Source organism: Sceloporus occidentalis, unplaced genomic scaffold (assembly GCF_023333645.1).
Source record: "Sceloporus occidentalis isolate IW3139 unplaced genomic scaffold, rSceOcc1.0.p SCAF_20, whole genome shotgun sequence".
NCBI lineage: Eukaryota > Metazoa > Chordata > Lepidosauria > Squamata > Phrynosomatidae > Sceloporus > Sceloporus occidentalis.
In genome coordinates, this window is record NW_028317000.1 from 12,510,918 (window position 1) to 12,530,732 (window position 19,815).

At 42.6% G+C, this 19,815-nt stretch overlaps 2 protein-coding genes across 2 annotated transcripts in view; one reads left to right on the forward strand and one right to left on the reverse strand.

Annotated features, from left to right (window-relative positions):
• The window catches only part of LOC149302037 (uncharacterized), a 38,974-nt gene that overhangs the window by 18,974 nt on the left and 185 nt on the right, over nucleotides 1-19,815 (reverse strand). The window lies entirely within an intron of this gene.
• Nucleotides 1,046-10,128, forward strand: LOC149302039 (actin, alpha cardiac muscle 1-like). Its single transcript, XM_089482965.1, has 7 exons — nucleotides 1,046-1,153; nucleotides 1,807-1,947; nucleotides 5,058-5,382; nucleotides 5,520-5,681; nucleotides 5,993-6,184; nucleotides 8,401-8,582; nucleotides 9,633-10,128. The coding sequence occupies exons 2-7, from the start codon at nucleotides 1,819-1,821 to the stop codon at nucleotides 9,774-9,776; spliced, it is 1,134 nt and encodes a 377-aa protein (XP_089339091.1). The 5' UTR covers nucleotides 1,046-1,153; nucleotides 1,807-1,818; the 3' UTR covers nucleotides 9,777-10,128.

A 19,815-nucleotide genomic window follows, 5' to 3' on the forward strand; every position in this document is an offset into this window, starting at 1 on the left:
ATTCGGAGTTGCTCTAACTGAAACTTCTTTGGGGCTGAGACTCCATACAAGGGGATAGAGAACAGAAAGACAAACATTACCCTGCAGAGAGATCTTGTAGCACCTTTGAGACTGACTGAAAAGAAAAAAGTGGGAAGCATGAGCTTTCGTAGACTTCTGCCTACTTCCTAAACGCATCTGATGCTGAGGAAGTAGACTGAAGTCTCCGAAACCTTCTGCTGCCAACTTCTTTCTTTCAAAGGTGCTACAAGATCTCTCTTCTTACTGATTCTAGACTAAGATGGCTATATCTTTGAATTCTACCCAACATTACTCTGTTCTTCCAAATGCTTTTGTGTTGACTTTAGTCTAGATGAGCCCATTCCCCCCTAAACTCCAAAGCTTCTCTTAGCTAACAGTGCAAATGTGTGAGTGGGTGGAGGGGTTGCATGCATTTCAAACCTGAATTTTGGCATGTTTTGGATGTGGGGGTTTAAAAGGGGGCTACATAACATTACCATCCTGTCCAAGTCACAGAGTGGACAAAGTACTACAGAGGTTTTTTTCCCCAGGATAACAATTCCTTCTTCTTTGCTGGTTTAGGACAATTATTGCTTTTTTTTCTTAGCTTGGCTTTGTGTTAGCAAGCAACCAGCAATTTAACACTCCTTGCAGAGAACAAAAGGGGCAGGCCCTAGTTGCAACTAAGCTATAAAATGCCATTATGCAACAAACAGGAAGATTTTATTAACATTAAGAAGAAACCTTGCCAGACGTTGACTTGTGAGCAGACATTATAGCAAGATGGAGAAATAACCTGAGCAGCTATAAAGCAGCTGCTCAGATTATTTCTCTATCTGGATTTAGTAGTCTCTTACAGCATAGACCATGCAGGCTAGGCTCATGGCAGCTGGAGTCCAAAACCTCTAGTCTCCCTATTCCTGGAAGGCTCTTATTACCACCACTTGCTACCTGATTATCTTTTAAAGTGAAGATGACAAGGATTAACCCTGGGACCTTTGGTATGCAAGAGTGTTCCACCAAGAGCCAGCCAAATACAGAGGAACCTAGAGAGGTTTCCTTGTGATGCAGTGTTGCCTGCTGTGAACAGCAATGAAGCAGAGAAGGGTCTTTCCAGCCTTTAGATTCTGGGACTTGACTGAATGCAAAACAGGTGCTCTGCTATCAAGCTATGCTCCACTGAAATATAGGGAAACCTGATTTCTTCTGGATTACACTGATCCCATCTAGTCCCTTACTGTCTATTCTAGTTTGTAGTGACTTTCCTGGGTGGCTTTCCCAACACCTGAAATCCTTCAACTGGACATGGCCAGGGTTGTCCATGGGACATTTACTGGCAATGCTTACGCATTACCACATTTTTATAGCTGATCCCATTCACTCATGACTTGGGAGAGAAGGTGCTAGGGACAGAAAAGAGAGCCAAGTGAAGTTTTGTTGTTGTGGGCCTTCAAGTAATTTCCAACTTATGGCGGCTCTAAGCAGAAACTATCACAGTGTTTTCTTGGCAAGATTTGCTCAAAGGGGTTTGTCATTGCCTCCCTCTGAAGCTGAGAGGGACCCAGTGGGTTTCCATGACCGAACCAGGATTTGAACCCTGGTCTCCACAGTCATAGTCCGACACTCAACCCACTCTACCATGCTAGCTTTCAAAGAGAAATTAATGAGGGTCAGTCCTAAAATAGAGCTTGAAAAATCTTCTTCAGAGTACATCACCCAATGCATGCTGTTTTAGGAGCTGTAGTCCAAACAAAGAGAGCATAAAACTCTCAAATGCAACCCTGACTGCCATTTTCTCTTCCTCAGTGAGCCACCATAATGTGTGACGACGAGGAAACCACCGCCTTGGTGTGTGACAACGGCTCCGGTTTGGTCAAGGCTGGCTTTGCTGGTGACGATGCCCCCAGAGCCGTCTTCCCTTCCATTGTCGGACGCCCAAGACACCAAGTAAGGCTACCTGGGGCTGTTGCAGGATTTAATTTGAATGATGCACTAAAGGCAATTTTATCCAGTAGCCACTGTAGTCCTGTAAAGAAAGAGCAACTAGCTCTTTATATTGATCTGTGAAGACTATGCCTAAATTGGAGTGGATGATGCTGAGATCCAGAAATGTATGCTTGGAGAAAGGGCATCCTTGGAAAAGTTGAGAATGTACTGACAACCTTCCTTTCCATACTAAAGACCAGCTGCCCCACACTTGATAAGTTATGAACCTCTTAATAGCTAGAACTGGGCAGAAGCACTTAATTCTTCAGGTTGGGAAATGTTCCTTTTTGGTGTTTCTTTCAGTTTTGCAAGAGGCAGAACTGCTGAGATCATACTTTGATATTTAAACTTGAGAAACTTTATTTAAAAATGCAACCAACTCTGAGTTGTTGCTGCTTCTTAAAAACACGATGAGCAACTTCTTGCTTGACTGAATGGGTAGCTTTATGTTATACAGCACACTAGTTTGGGGCTCAGAGGCCAAAAGGTGTTGTACATTTAAACCATATTAATAATGACTACACTAATCTCTCCACATTTGCGGCTTTGACATTTGCAGCTTTGATTATTCACGGATTTTATTCATATGTTCTCTCTAGGAATATCTAGGTTCTCCAGTGCAACTCTGTGGTCAACTTGAACCAAAAGTCTCACTGAAGGACCTAGAGGTTCCTAGAGAGAACACTCCGCTAGGCCTTTGTTGCTCCTCCAGTGAAGTTTTATGGCCAGTGTCCGGCAGATGTTGACCACAGAGTTGAACTGCAGGACCTATAGATTCCTAGAGAGGTGTTCTCACAAGTAAAAACAGTGTTTTTGATGTTTGCGGTTTTCCCAAATTCATGGGTGGGGGTCCTATGCCCCTAACCCCAGCGAATGTGGAGGGATGAGTGTATTTCAGAATAATAGCAACAATTCACATTTCGCATGGCTGAACCCTTGAAACCAGGAGGCACTTGCATTCCATGATGCCATATTTTGGGCGCTTTCATGGTGCTGCCAACTACCTTCCAAGCAAACCTCTTCCTTCCAGGTTTAGGTGGCAGGAAGAGATGCAGGCAGAGTCCTGTTTTAACTCCTTTCTCATTATCTATGGCCTCAAAGGACCATTAAGGTCACCCTTTCTCCCAAGAGGCAACCTTGCAACAGCAGGGGGTGTCCCTGAGAATTTCCTGCCTGGGGAATTAATAGATGATTTGCTTCTTGGAGTTCCAAAGGGATCATGTTTTCTCTGAGGTGAAGTTATGCCCTTAAACAGCTGCTGGGTCACTTCTTAATTTTGGAGTTGGACTGAGGGGGGAAAAGAGAACCCAGTTCTCTCGCGCCACTTGAGGTGGCTCCTCCTTTGAGCAACAGCTCAGAAGTTCTTTCACAGACACCGCTCCTTGCAAAGTCCCAACCCAGCAAGTAGGATGCCTGTTCCACATACCCTAAAGAAGAGGACAAACGCTGAAGATCTATATATGTTAATGTGCATGTGTCGGTGCACATTTGGAAATAATTACAGTACTACCGTTTCAGTAAAAATACATCTCGCTATGAGAAAGCAGATTATGACCAGGCTGCTCAGTTCACAGCCTAAGCACTACTTGCTGTGGATGGGCAATGTTGAGGTCTCCAGGGCTCATCCTTCCTGGGGTCCTCTCTTTAAACCGGGACAAACATTTCAAAATTGAGAAGCTGGAGCATGTCCAAAGGAGGGCAACTAAAATGGTGAAGGGTCTGGAAAGCATGTCCTATGAGGAACGACTCAGGGTACTGGGGATGTTTAGCCTGGAGAAGAGACGGTTAAGAGGTGATATGATAGCCCTGTTTAAGTATCTGAAGGGGTGTCCTATTGAGAATGAAGCAAGCTTGTTTTCTGTCGCTCCAGAGAATAGGACCTGGAGCAATGGATGCAAGCTACAGGAGAAGAAATTCCACCTCAACATTAGGAGGAACTTCCTGACAGTAAGGGCTGTTTGACAGTGGAACACACTCCCTCAGAAAATGGTGGAGTCTCCCTCCTTGGAAGTCTTTAAGCAGAGGCTGGATGGCCATCTGTCAGGGATGCTTTGATTGTGAATTCCTGCATGGCAGAATGGGGTTGGATAGGATGACCCTTGCGGTCTCTTCCAATTCCATGATTCTATGAAAAGGCTGATTTAAAACAGAATCTTAAAATAGAGGACTCTTCTTGCATCCTTGTTGGATTAACTGCCTTCAAATTGACTTTGCTTCATGGAGACCCTGTGGATGAGACATCTCCAAGACCTGCTCTTCAAAACTTCTCTGCTCAAGTCCTGCAGGCTGAGGCTTGTGATTTGAGTTTAACCATCTGGCATATGGTCTCCCTCTCTTACTTTTCCTAGCATCATTGTCTTTTCAATTGATTCATTTTTCCTTATGATGTGGCCAAAGTAGGACACCCTCATTTTAATCATCCTGCCTTCCAGGAATAGTTCGGGCCTGATCTGCTCTAAATCCATGTGTTTATCTTCTTGGCTGTCCATGGTTTCCTCTTCTCCAGCACCATATCGTAAATGAACTGATTTTCTTTCTATAGGCCTTTTTCACCGTCCAGCTCTCCCATCCATAAAGGGTGATGAGGATATGTTAAAGAAGAAGACCGGACATTTAATACATTTAAATCCTACCTTGTTTCTAGTGAATGCCAGATGGCGCACATCTTCCTTTCTTATTCCACGCTAGACTCACAATTTATTTAATTTATGTCCCACTTTTCTCTTAATATGGGAACTAAAGCAGGTTACATATATGTTAATATAAAATAGCTAAAACAAACTAGTACAGGCATTAAAGACAACAACCCTGTGACATAGATAAGGCTGAAGAAGATCCCAAAGGTCGCTCAGTGGATTGACCAAGTCCACCCAGATGAGAACTAGAACCTGGATCTCTCAAGTCCAAGTTCAATACTCTGGCCAGTATAATGTTTCCCTGGATAGGTGCAGTGTGCATTTCACATACCACCAAGTAACAAAGGAGAGGATATTAAGGATTTAGAAGAAAGTGTACACATAATAGGGCAATGTTTCTGAAAAGAAGCCTCAACCATTTCTGCTTGTTTCCAGGGTGTCATGGTGGGCATGGGCCAGAAAGACTCCTATGTAGGAGATGAAGCTCAGAGCAAGAGAGGCATTCTGACCCTGAAATACCCCATTGAGCATGGCATCATCACCAACTGGGATGACATGGAGAAGATCTGGCACCACACTTTCTACAATGAGCTCCGTGTGGCCCCTGAGGAGCACCCCACCCTCCTGACTGAGGCTCCTCTCAACCCCAAAGCCAACCGGGAGAAGATGACCCAGATTATGTTTGAGACCTTCAACGTGCCTGCCATGTATGTGGCCATCCAGGCTGTGCTGTCCCTCTATGCCTCCGGCCGTACCACTGGTAAGACGATAGCAAAGGAGATCTGCAAAACTGATGGTCCCACTGTGAATCACGATTTCTCTTCACTGTCTCTTCTTTTTAAATTGTTCTGTCTCCCTCTTCAGCCCTCTAACCAGTTTGGATGCCTTCTCTTGCAGGGATAGTGCTGGATTCAGGGGACGGCGTCACCCACAATGTACCCATCTATGAGGGTTATGCCTTGCCTCATGCCATTCAGCGCTTGGATCTGGCCGGCCGTGATCTCACTGACTATCTGATGAAGATCCTAACTGAGCGTGGCTATTCCTTTGTTACCACTGGTAAGGGTGTTGCTTCAAGTTTAAGTCCATAATCTCCAAGAGTCCAGGGAATCAGGAGGTTGCTTCTTTTGACTGTAGGATTACATATGTTGCTGTTGTGTGCCTTCAAGTCATTTCTGATTTATGGTAATCCCATATCATGGGGTTTTGGGGATTGAGAGTGCGTCTCACCTGAGGTCACTCAATGGGTTTCCATGGCTGAGCTCTCCGGAGTCATAGCCCAGTACTCAAACCACTACACCACATTGGCTCTCATTACATATCATTGTTATTACATATAATAAAACAAATCATTTTCCATCTTCTTGCAGCTGAACGGGAGATTGTTCGTGACATCAAGGAAAAACTAGGCTATGTGGCTTTGGACTTTGAGAATGAGATGGCTACTGCTGCTTCCTCTTCTTCTTTGGAGAAGAGTTATGAGCTACCCGATGGGCAAGTGATCACCATTGGCAATGAACGTTTCCGATGCCCAGAGACCCTTTTCCAGCCCTCTTTTATCGGTAAGAGTAGAAGGTCTTCAGCAGAACTTGATTTTGCAAACCACTATCACCCCTTTTCAAGTCTCTGGTCTAGTGGTGGTGGTAATAGGGAGCTAATCCAATTCTGTGCTGACAAAACAAGCACAAGGGGTATTCATCCAGTGTGATCCTTCTAGATATTTTTGGCCTGCAGTTCCCATCTTCCCCAATCATCATAAAGTTATGGGGACTAGGTTGTGCCAATGTCCACCAATCAGCTGGTAGCAATGAGTTCCCCAGATTCAACAAGAGCTGAAGTCCTTGTTGTTGCTTGTAGTAAAACGAGCTGCTTAGGCATTTCAAAGGATAAGCACTTTTGGATATTTTAATCTATTTATTTAATTTATAGCTCATATTTAAACCCAGCACAGGGTTTAAAGGATAGCAAATAAAACCCCTAGTACACCTTGTTAAAGACTCCTCTGCCACAACTATAATAAATATATATTTAAATGAACAGAGACCTTGGCCTGTCACTGGCAGAGACAGCAAAGAAGACACCTAATCTATTTACTTTTCTCCTTTATCCATTCTGCTGATTTACTGACTATATGGATGAAGTATTCTTCACTCATCCTTTATTCCCCTCAACCCAACACCTGCTTCTGTTTATGCCCGTATTGATAGCACCCCAGTCAGTTTCTTTATAAGGGACCTTGTCACATAATGGAAATGAGTCTCCTTCCTTGGAGGTCTTTAAACAGAGGCTGGATGGCCATCTGTCGGGGATGCTTTGATTGAGAATTCCTGCATGGCAGAATGGGGTTGGGCTGGATGGCCCTTGGGATCTCTTCCAACTCTATGATTCTAATGGATGTTTGTAAGCTGGGGTGATCTCTCTCTCTCTCTCTCTCTCTGAGTGTGTGTAATATGCCAGTAGCCTAAAAGGTCAATATGTTCCTTCAAGACTGCCAAAAATGGCACAGGATTGTATCGATGGCTAAACCGTAACTGACACACACCAGGATTTGTTGAGAAACCAAACAGAGTAGGAGTCTTGATTATACCAGAGGGATATCGGATGGACATTCTGCTTACAGATCAGGCCTGAGGCTTTGACTGTGGGTGGAGGTGACAGATGATCTCTCTTGGGTAGGCTTCTTCGCTGCTTTCTTTTCTACCCAATATAGACAAGGAGGCTGCAAATGTCAGGATGGTGGAAGGATACCCTCTCCAAAATGATGGGGGAAGCTCCACCACCTTAGAGCAGCTGCTGTAACACAACCCCATCACCAAATCCTTTGACTTTTGCTCTTGGCAAACCTCTGAGAATCTCCTGAAAAAGACCTACTGGTCTTGGGCACCCTGTCCCTGCAATCCTTTCTTTCTTCAAACTCCCTTTACATGCTGAAGCAACCCCAAGGAATTGCCTGCTTCATGAAGATGTATGGAAGGGAATGGAGTTTAACTAAGAATTACATACATGCCCAGACTGGATGGGAAACTGCACAAAGTCCTGGTCAGGTAGCAATGTGACAGAAAATGTGGATAGTTCTCTTCCTCGCATCCATCAGAAATCAGAGTCAGCGTTCCCTTTAGTATTTGAATGGGAGACCGTCAATGAATACTAAATGCTATAGGCTATATTTCAGAGGAACAAACAGACAAAACTACCTGAGTATATCTTGCCAAAGAAGACCCTATGAAATTCATGGAGCCGCCATAAGTCAACAGGCGCAGTTTCTGGTCTTCCTATTAATTTGACAAAATAAAAAAACTAGCCCTAAACCTCTGAAAGGATGAATAAATGAGTAAAACGTTTCCCAAATTTTAGCATCTTTAAGTTCTCTAAAATATTTTAGTGTAATCATACCTAGTAAACCTGAGAAAAGACTTGACTTTCAAGTATAACCCAATATTAAAGCATTCTAAATTGATAATTAAAAACTGGAGGAAATTAAGTTTAACCCAGCTATATTGTAATCACTAGAAGAATGTTGTCTGCTGAAAGATCTCTCCTGCCCCTGTCAGTTAGTCTGACTCCATGCTGACTGCAGACAGACAAAGTGATCCATCCCTTACCTCCAAGCTTGCTGTTTTGTCCAAATGGAATTAATGTCACCTATGGTGACACAGATAAATATGTGGCTAACAAGGGTTTTAATTACAAAATACAGCCTTGCATAACAGACCCGAATACCTAGCATGACATCCTTCAAATATGCCATCATAATTCCAAAGTCTTACCTTCCATCCAGGGATGGAGTCAGCAGGCATCCATGAAACCACTTATAACTCCATCATGAAGTGTGACATTGACATCCGGAAGGACCTCTACGCCAACAACGTCCTCTCTGGCGGCACCACCATGTATCCCGGGATTGCTGACCGTATGCAGAAAGAAATTACTGCTTTGGCCCCCAGCACTATGAAAATCAAGGTGAGACTGGCAAACAGATACTGGAATTGTAACCTCCAGCCATCTGAGTTAGCTCTACTGGAAACACAGAAATCACCTTTTGGGAGCAGGGCACAATCTTCTGTTCTGTGTACAGTGTTTAGCACCAGAAGACCTTGATAGGAAAAACAGACTGCTTCTGAAAATGCAGCAAGCTTAGTTTGGGAGACCATTCAAGTCCAGAGCAGAATCATTTACACTCATATCAGCTGTCCAAATATCAGCTCTGGAATCTAAGTTAAGTTCAGACTGGTAAATATCAGGGATGAGGCTCAATAATCACTGATACCACAATTATGGACTCATTTGTCAGTTCCCAATTCAGGATAGACAACCTTCATGGCATCATGGTTTGAGTGTTGGACTGTGACTCTGGAAACCAGGGTTCGATTCCCCACTTGGCCATAAAACCCACTGGGTGATCTTGGGCAAGTCACACTCTCACAGCCTCAGGGGATGGCCATGGCAAACCTCCTCTGAACAAATCTTACCAAGAAAACCACCTGATAATTCACCTTAGGGTTGCCATAAATCAGAAGCAACTTGAAGACACATAACAACAACATGCCAGTTAGGGAAACAAGTCAGGGAATACATACTTGGACCTTTCTAGCTCCAGTCAAAGCCCCATTCCTATCAACAGGTTTCAAGAAGCCTTGATTAAAATATGGAACATATCCACACTACACAGGTGAAACTGTCTGAAACCACTCTAAGAGACATGTGTCATACAGAAGCCTGGAATTTGCAGATATCCACTTAAATATTATCTGCTAAACTGCTTTAAGATTGTCACGTAGGGAAATTTCAGCACTGAATTCTAAGCAGTGAAGAAGTCAAACAATTGTCACTTTTAGGAAGGTTGTGAAGGCATATCTCCAAACTGGACTTTCAGTGGACTTTCTGCTACCTTAGGAGCTTTGTTATGTAAAAGCAGGGCAAAGTGTAACAGAATAAAATAAATGGAATAGGATGGCCAGTAAACCAATTTTTAATTCCTTTTTTTAATTTGTAACTTCTTTCCTGCTACAGATCATTGCTCCTCCTGAACGGAAGTACTCTGTGTGGATTGGTGGCTCCATCTTGGCTTCCCTCTCTACTTTCCAGCAAATGTGGATAAGCAAGCAAGAATATGATGAAGCAGGCCCATCTATTGTCCATAGGAAATGTTTCTAACTCTCTCTATGCCATCTCTTGTCCGCCTTGTTCTGCTACCTATTTTGTGGCCCATCTACTAAGTCTCCTTCCCCCCAAATTTAACGGCATTCAGTCATTTCTCCTCTCCACCAAAACCCTAAAGCCAACTCATGGGCAAAACCAAAAGCTTTCCAGAAGGCACTTCAGTCTCTCAGGAACTTACTTCTACTGTTGTGCTGTTCCTGGTGCAAAGCTGCTGTCGCTGCTTCCAAAAGAGAGGATGCTCAAATCCCTTCAAACTAACACCTGTGCTTTTCAGAACTAAATTGTCAAAGCTTACTTTCCTCCTTCCGCCTGCCACCAAATCCTGTCATGAAATCTTAAATAAAAAGAGGGGGTTTGCAGCACATCTAGACAATTGTACATTTCATGACTCCATGTCAATGGAAAAAAATCTCCGAGATAAAACATCTCAAGGATGTTTAGTTTGAAGTTGAAGCAGGTAAGGTACTGGTCTTAATGGATGCAAATAATGGGAGTGGAAGGAAGGCATGCTAGTGTAATAAGGAGATCTTGGTCTGGGGAATTTATCATTAGCTCAAATAGAGGAGCGGTCTCTAGTCCTGTGTATACAAAGGTTGCCAAGATAATAATCATCATCAAAGACAAGTTTTATGAAAACCGAATACTGTTTATTATTCATACACACATAAGACAACCATACACTCACACAATCATCCAAGAACTCAGGAATATAGTAAGTTAGCGTTGGATAGATAACACGAGGCTTTCTAATGGGGATATTCACCTGTTTTGGAGGTGCTCCAGAGGTCCAGATTGATGAAGAGTCAGCAACACTGAGGGGAAGGAAGGGAGGGGAAGTGAATTGGAACTATATTGGAATCTGACCCATATGAAGCCTGTCTGGATTCTAACCCAGAACAATTACAAAAGATTTGAGGCACCTTAAATAGGCAAAATCTTGCCTCAGGCGAAGAGTTGTTTCTATATTTCAAGGCAAAGGCAAATCTCTGTATTAAAGGTTGCTTGATCTATAGGAGTCTTCAAGGTGAGAATGGTCATCCAAGGTGAGCATGGTTCTGGCCTGGCAAAGCATCCTGGCCATAAATCTGCCTCAAAGGTGTGAATGACTCTTTTCTGTTGGCAACTCCTATCTGGGCCTCTTTGATCTATGTTTCAATAGCATACATGACCTGCCCATCTTGCAGGGATGGAGAACTCTATGTCAAGTATCCCATCAGGCACTCTGTATAGGGTCATCAGAAGAAAAGTCATCCACATTTAGGATTTTAAGGCTCCAATGCTGGTAACAATGCCCCTCTTTTGAAGACTCTCTACGTTCAAGCAAGGCTGGGACAGTAGGAGGTCTTCACATCCAATTATCTTCGCCAACATATTTAGGTGTGAGAATTTGGGGAGTCTAACCCAAAGCTCAGGTGGATAATTTTGGTCAGTAAAGCCTCGTGTAACTATCTTGGGGCATTCCCACTGGAACCCATTTATCTACTTTGTATAACAGAACCCAATATATAATTAGGACAATTGGCCAATGTAAAGCTAACAGAGGCAACCTGTAAGCAATCTGGACACAGCATGCAATATGTGTCTGAAACAGAGCAAAACAAAACTATACATTAGAGTAAATCATAAAAACAGTAACTAAGATAAAATCATATATATGAAACAAACATCAAAACAAAGGAAGCAATCATAACCATAGCTAAGATAGAGCAAACTTAAGCAATAATTCAGGCAATAGCAGGCAATATGGACACAACATTCAATAGATGTGTCTAAAAAGAACCATAGGATGGAAGGCAAAATAAGGCACCAAAAGGAATTAGAAACAGAACTATCTATAGGTATCATGACTGAACTTAAAGAGACATCAAAACATAAACTTATATGAGCATACATTTTAACAGTAATCAGAAGAACAAATATGAGCATTAAAACACAAGCATGTATGAGTTTTAAAAGGAGAAAGGCACATCAAGAAGACTTTTGAGTCCATGGACCACTGTCCAAACGGGCTTGAGGCAGCGTATAGCAAAGTCCAGGATCAGGATGGCATCAACAGCCAAACCAAAAAAGGAACCAATGTCCATGAATCTTTGTGCAGGTTGCGTAGTGGTGTAGAAGGTGTATCGCAACATGTCCATCAAATGTGAGCCGGATTGGAGAAAGTTTTAGAAAAACCAGGCTCCAATCAGGAGCGGACCAACCAAAATGGTGGACTAGCCCCTTGGTGTGCCGGTGGCTGATGTGAGGCACTGTAGGGAGGCCTCTGGAACATGGAGGAGGCCAATCGAATCCGTTTGTGTTTACACACCCAGGAGGCATGAGCAGTGTCCATGGAGCTAAAGCAGCACAGTGATGGAAGTTGGGGCGTTTGGAAGATTGGTTTTGCTGAGGTAGATTGGAGTCCTTCTTTTGTGGAGGCTTTTGAAGGTCTGAAGTAGACCAGGGAATTGACCGTGGCCTCTGAAAGTAGTCAGGAACAAAGATGCTGCAGCAGGAAACTGTGATTTAGGGGGTCCAGTGGCAGGTAGTTTTGTGGGAACATTGGGAGTAACAGGAACAACGTTGTTGGTGTGCAGGATCAGACCTAGAGCCTGGAGTGGAGGACAGTGGTTGGATGACCCCGACATGTCATCCCAGGCGTTTGGTGTAGCATAGAAGACAGCATCACTTGGACATCTCAGCATGTTGGAGGACGATGGAGGACACGTAGAGGGCACAGCTCGCCCCTCTTTAGTGACTGGAAGCATCTTTGGGGGGAATCACTGGCGGCTCAGGTCTGGAACAGTCATATTGACAACCCATGGAGGACATTCTTGAAGGACATCTCTTTTGATAAAAATAAAACTCTTATCTTGACCATTCAAATTTGGAGGCAAAAAAGGAAACCATCAGACCATAATCTTAGACTGACTAAAAACAAAAACAAAAACCTTCTTTTGAAAAGACAACCAAAAGAAGACTTCAAATGAAGAATTAAAAATAAAATAAATTGGAGCAGCCCAAAGGAGCGACACAAAAATTGTCCTTAAAAAAAACCCTCATTTTAAAATGTGGCTAGGTTGCCTCTAACCATTGGGTTTTCCTGCTTGGCAAAAAGAACAACATCAAAATGACTTTCAAAATCATTTAGAAAAACAAAAATAGGGTGACTGGAACGTAAGAAAAAAGGAATCAAAATCAAAACCACATCAATGACCACTAGGCCTGCTGATCAAAAGACAAAACCTGACAACAACGTCACATCCTTTCTTCCCTCCTCCATTGAAACATTAAAATAGCTTCCAACACTGTAATATCAAAACGAAACAAAAATAATATGGCAAAATGGAACAAAATCAGCGTTGAATGAAAATGACAAAAGTGTAATGCTTTCTGTCCCTTATTGAAAGCAGGGATGGAAAAGCTGAAAAGTAAAACAAATACATATAAAAAACTCAAAACAATAAAAATAAAGCCAACCTTTTGAGTTTTAAGAGGGAGTTTTTAATCCCCCCCCCATTTGTTGACAATAAAAAACCACCTTGAACAGGAGAGGAACGGCAGAAAGGAAAGCTGGTGACTGAAAGAGAGAGATCTACCGTTTCTACTCGACTATAAGTCGACCTCAGGTATAAGCTGAGGGCAGGTTTTGGGGCCAAAATGATGGATTTTGATATGACCCACGGACAAGTCAAGGGTAAAACTTTGGGGTATGTAACAAAGGATGATGCCAAGGAAAACGATGGCAAAGAACGTAGAAAATTCTGGCAGTCAAAGTTCTTTGCGCTCATCCTAAAGGCTGGATGGGTGAGAGACTAGAAGGGATCCATGCTTCTTTTTGGTGCTCCCAGGATGGACTAAGACTCTATTCAGAGAAAAAGGATTGCTACCCGTGTGTGTGTGTGAGAGAGAGAGAGAGAGAGAGAGAGAGAGAGAGTTAAAGTCCAGTACTTACATTGACCCGTGGATAAGTCGACCCACATTTTTGGGGTCAATGTTTGGACTAAAACTTCTAGACTTATACCTGAGTATATACAGTACTTAACATTTGAAAAGCACCCCCTTTGTCATTGAGGCACCTCCGGAGATATCTGGGCCAGAAAGTGTGATGGTCACATATTCACAGCCTCAGAAGAACAAAGAACAGAGCAATTATGGAAGGCAATCCATTCAGATAGACTGCGCTTGGTGAGGGAGCCCCTCTACAATTACTTAACAGGGAACAAAGACATTGTGGAACATGAATTTAAGGAAACAGAATCCTTAACAATCAAACAGACAGCTTACACTGACGGAAGATGGATTTTGAAATGCATGGGGGCACAGCAAGAGAAAACTTATTATTGTTATTGTTGTTGTTTCCCCAAAAAAATCTGAACTAGGAAGAGCTTAGGAGAGGAAAGGAAACCTTCTGAAACTGCCTGGAAGAGAGGGGTTAGCATTTTGTATGGAAAGGGTCTAGGAGTCTTACTACGCAGATCATGGACCAAACATGAGCCAACAATGTGATGGGGCAGCAAGAAAAGCCAAAGCGATTCTAGGCTGCATGAAAAGAAATACAGTGTTTGGATCAAAGGGAGTGCAACCTTTCTACAAAACCCGAAACACTGTGCCACAGTTTAAAGAGGACATCAACCAGCTGGAAGGTACAGAGGGGAAGGTAACCAAGACAAGTAAAAGGTCTGAACGCTAAGACCCCGCGAGGAACTGTTTGGGGTATGTTTACTGTGGAGAGAAGAATTCTGCATTTCTAAAGCAGACACAAACCAATGTACTCAAAATGCAAATAAATATGAGCAAGAAGTTTCTGATACTGACAGTGGAACAGACTAGAACGGTGCTGGACTCTCTCTTTGTTGGATGTAGATTCCTGATTTGGCAGGGAGTTAGAATCATGGCTCTTTTGATCCCATCCGACTTTGTCATTCCATGATTCATCCTGGCATAGGCTGTCTACCAAGGCAGCAAAAGCCATCTCCATCCAATAGCCAGGTCTGAAGTCAAACATAAATATATCTAGATCAGTGATGGTGAACCCATGTGTATAGGGCACCACCATTTTGTATGTACTAGGCTTAGGGCGTCTGGAACGCGCCAATGTTTCTCTTTTCTTTTTATATCCAGCTGCCAATCACAGCAAATTACTGAATGAAATCCGAAACAGCATAGACAGCCAGGAAAGAAAGATACAGGAACGTTTCTTAGAGAAACAATCCTATGAGGATGAAATATTCAGTCAACTTGAGGAAATAAGACAACTTGTTATTGAGGTATGAAATTTAGGCTCAAATGTAGGACATATTTTTAAATGGAGGACACGTGAACTAAAAGGATGTCTATTTAAGCTGTTATTAAAGCAATAAACCTGTTGTTTATTATAAATTCAAGACTGAATATATCACAACCTGGTAGATTATGATGTACCATTTGCATATCGGCCCCCTACTCTCACCAACTCTTATCCATAAGTAATTGACTCTTAAGGGCTTAGACTTGCAAATTGTCAACCGTCCTCTTTATAGTACCTATTTAGTCTGTTGGATACCATATTTTTTCGACTATCTTCCATTTGTTTCCATATTCTTGTGTTGTTCTCCCTGCTGCATACATGGATAGTCTATCCATACTCCAAAATTCTTGAAGTTTTAATTTCCATTCCTCTATAGAGGGGATCGTTCTAGATTTCCAATATTTGGCTAATACAATTCGGGCTGCAGAGATCATAGACAGGATCAAGCTGGTTTTATTTGAATTCAGTTTAGGTTGGATCATATCTGCTGTATTTAATAAGAATAATTCTGGTAAGAGAGGGATGTTTAGTTGTAATATTTTCTGGATTTCTTTGTGTATGCCTTGCCAATTTTTTTTAATTGATATACATTGCCACCAATTGTGGTACATGGTGCCAATTTTTTCCTTACATTTCCAGCATTTACCATCGTGGTGTTTAGACATTTTGGAAAGCCTTGATGAAGTTAGATACCATCTGTGAAACACCTTTAAATCATTCTCTTTTAGTGTATTACATTTTGTGAACTTTTGATTAATTTTCCATGTATGTTCCCATAGGTCTAAAGGTATTGGTCTTCCTATCTGAGGAAGGAACTGAGCCCTTCCCAGAAGGCACCTGGCTCCATCCTGGCCTCCAAACACCATACCTCCAAAGTGACCTGAAGCAGTTTTATTTTGGCCTGTCAACTGAACAGACAACTTCAAAGAAATACTGTATGCAACCTGTCCTTACAGTGCATGACGAGAAGGTTTTATCAAAAAATTCCGCATTTGCCAATCCAGAAAAGTAATCTCACCCTCCCCATAATGGGATCAGAGGTACTATTATTATTGTTGTTGTTGTTGTATGTTTACCCCACCCTTCAGCCCTAAAGGCTCTCAGTGTTAGGAGATTTGTTTTGGGTGATGTCTCTTGCCCATGGTCCTGATCAGTTGCCAAAGAGAGGCCTTCCGGTGAGCCCAAACTTAGAAGGCCAGTCTTGTCCTGGCTAGCACTCCAGCGGAATGTGTTTCGCTTCTCAACATCTCTGCCCAGCCCATTTAGGGCCGGGGTCAAAAGCGACAGCAAAGAGTTTCTCTGCATCATCTCTGCCCAGCCTGAAACAGGGCCAAGGGCAGAGAGGCAAGCCAGCCAGAAGACACAGGAGAAGGGTGAGTACCAGGGGCCCTCTCTCTCCAGCCACCAAGAAATCTTTGCCAGATCTAATGCCCTCGCTCGGGGCAGGCATTGCCATGAGGCCTCTGCCATGGCCATTGCAGGCACTATGCCTAGCATAAGGTTTGGGACTGTATCAGGAGGGCAGATGGGGGCATAAATTCTTGGTCTGTGATCTGTGATTCCACGACATAACCTTTTTTATTTTAATCTTATTCAGGTGGGGGGGAAAACTATCCAAAATCCAAAGGGAGAGTAAGGTCCCAAACCTACCACCAACTGAGGTAACATAATTGTGCCCTATTCCCGTATTTAATTAACTTTCCACGAAGAAGTCAGAAAAAGAAGAAGAAGACATTCTCTCAATGGAGTGGTGAAATCTCCTTTTTTGAGGCTGTGCCAACACTGGTGTTCTTAGGACTGGAGCATGGCATTGGCATGGCTTCCGGACTCTTAGGATGCGTGCATCATTGAAACAGCATCCCTCCAAAGCAACCCGAAGCTGCACCAAAGCCGTGCTCCAGTCCTAAAGACTGGAGCAAGATAACAGTGGAATTATCAATGGAAATGAAAGAAAAAGATGCCAGATTTTCCGTTTATTATAAAGAACAGCCAAAAAGTACGACATTTTGTGTCAACATTGGCATACAGCTTCTGGCCTCTTAAGATGCGTGTGTCATTGAAACAGCGTCCCTCCAAAGTGACCCGAAGCAGCTTTATTTTGGCCTGCCATTTCAGGCCCTAATGATACCAGAATATGTATGTTGTGTGTTGTACATTAAGAAAGCTTAACAATAACATTTTAAATTTAAATTTATATATATATATATTAGGATTCAATGTAATCTATTCTGGTGGGGAAAAAAATCCAAAAACCAAAGGGAGAGTAAGGTCCCAAACCTACCACCAATAGATAATGGTGCCCTATCCCCGTATTTAATGAACTTCCCACGAAGAAGTCAGAAAAAGAAGAAGAGACAGAAGACATTCCCTCAATGGAGTGGTAAAATCTCCTCCTTGGAGAACAAGGCAGGCATTAGGAAAGGCAGGCTGCCACACCTGGAAGCTTCCTCCATGCCATGCATCCTCTCCCTCTGCCTGGAGGCAGCCATCTTGGCTGCTGCCTGAGCTCCTGGGAGAGGAGGAGGAGGAGGAGGAGGAGGAGGAGGAGGGGGCGTGACTCAGGTGGTCAGGTGGCGGGAAAGAGCCAATCCTGCCTGTTCCAGGCAGGCACAGATTGTCAATCAAAAGTCTTGGCTGGAGATTGACAAGCAGGAACCCGGGACTGGAGGGTGGAAAGTGCCTAAACGGGCGGGACAAGTTTTAAACCCTCCAATCCGTGACTGTCCAGGGAGCAAACGGGATACGGCAAGGCTACCTGGGAGGGAGCAGAGTTCAAATGGGTGCCAACTAACTAATAATGTGTCTCTTTTGTCTCTAGCCTGAAAGTGAACTGTCGGTGGTTCTTGATCTTGTAGACCAAATGAAAGATAGCAGAATAAAAACATTCAAGGCCCAAGATTACTTGAATAAACATAAGAAAATGTTAGAGAATATACAAAGTCAACTTCAGGTATGCCCTCAGGCTTACAATCTAAGAGACTGAAACCAAAACAGACAACTATTCCCACATTGCTACCTATTGGGGTAAGACTGTACTTTGAAGAAAAGGTTTTATACACATTATAAAGATAATAGGATTTATTTATATGCCACCCAATCACTGGGAATCCGGGCGGCTTACAACCGTTGGGATAATAAACGGTTCCCTGCCTCAGGCTTGCAATGTAAAAGACACGACACAAAAGGAGAAGGGAATGGTGGTGGGGAAGGGGATGAGGTCCAGTGGTCTTCTCTCCCTCTGAGGCCTGGGCCAAGGCAGATGGACTGGAGGGAGGGCTCTTCTTCTTCAGGCTAGCCCTGGTGGAGCTGGGCCTGCCTGGTCACTCCCTCTCAGGCAGGAGGATGGACGGGGGGTGTTCCTAAATGTTGCCCTACATTTTGTCCTACCTTTTTTAAAAAACGTTTTGTCCTGGTTTGGTGGTAGCAAGTTATGGCAACCCTAATTCCAGATCCACATGGAACTAAATGAAGTATTCTTTTCTCTATGTTATGATGAATCAGAAAAGAAGACTGGTTTTTCCTTCACAATTGACTGTGAAACAAGCCAGGAATTCAATATAAATAAACCAATTTAAATGATGGGTTCTTGAACAGAACAGCAAACAAGCAAGGAAGACCCAGTTTCGTAAAGAATGTTGCTAGCAAGATCTCAGTTTAGGATTTGGATCCTAATTCACTCCTGAGATAAAGAATAAAAAAAGTGAAGTCCTCCTTTTGATAGACATTTTAGCAAAGACTTTCTGTGACAATATTTTATTGGATGTAAACGGTTGTAAACATACAAAAATTCATTCAATCAGGACTAAGAACTCTGAATCCATCAAAATCTGATTGCTTATGCCTTTGCAACCTATGCCACATTCCAAGCTTTTCTCTTATCAAAGGCCTCTCTCCAAATATCGCGCATCAACCCTGGCCTTGCACTCAGTAGTCTACTGAAACCCTTTCTCAGCATCCATTATTCTGACTCCAAGCAGACATCCTGCACCAGCATTCATCCTTCAAAATATGTCAGGCCAACCTTTTTAACCCACCTTGTTCAAATTCCTACTTCAGCAAACTTTTACTATGGTTAAGTCCGCCCTTTTGGGGCCTCTTCCTATTATTCTATTATTATTTGGGGCCTCAACTAATGAAGCGATGTTTAGTAGAGAAGAATTAAAGAAAACTCCCTGGGTAACATTTGAGAACTTAACAATATTACAAGGGGAGGTAAGAGTATTGAAATAGCAGGAGGGTTTACAAAAGTAAGGATACATGTGCAATTGGTTCACATATAGACAATTTAAAGAAAGGTTCATAATGGACAGTAAAATCTGTGGTATAGGTACAGCAGAGCCAGAATTTGAAAATATTATTAAAACCCCAAAAAAACAAATCTCAAAATTATATAATCTGATTCGGAAATTTGAATTAGAGGAAGAAACTATAAAAGATTTTATGATCAAGTGGGCAAAAGACCTAAAAGAACCAATACAACTGGTGGGAAAGACTATGGCCAATTAGAATAAAATATACACCAAGTGTAGAATCAAGAGAGAATGCTTACAAATCTTTATTTAGATGGTATTTAACACCCTTTAAACTATCCAAAATGTTTAACGAGAATAAAAATAATTGTTGGAAATGTAAAACAGAGGTAGGAACTTAATTGTTGGTGGAATTGTAAAAAAGCCAAGATTTTTTTGGGAGAATATACATCAGGAGATGGAAAAAAACCCTTAAATTTAAAGAACACGCTGACCCCAAAATGTATCTTTTGAA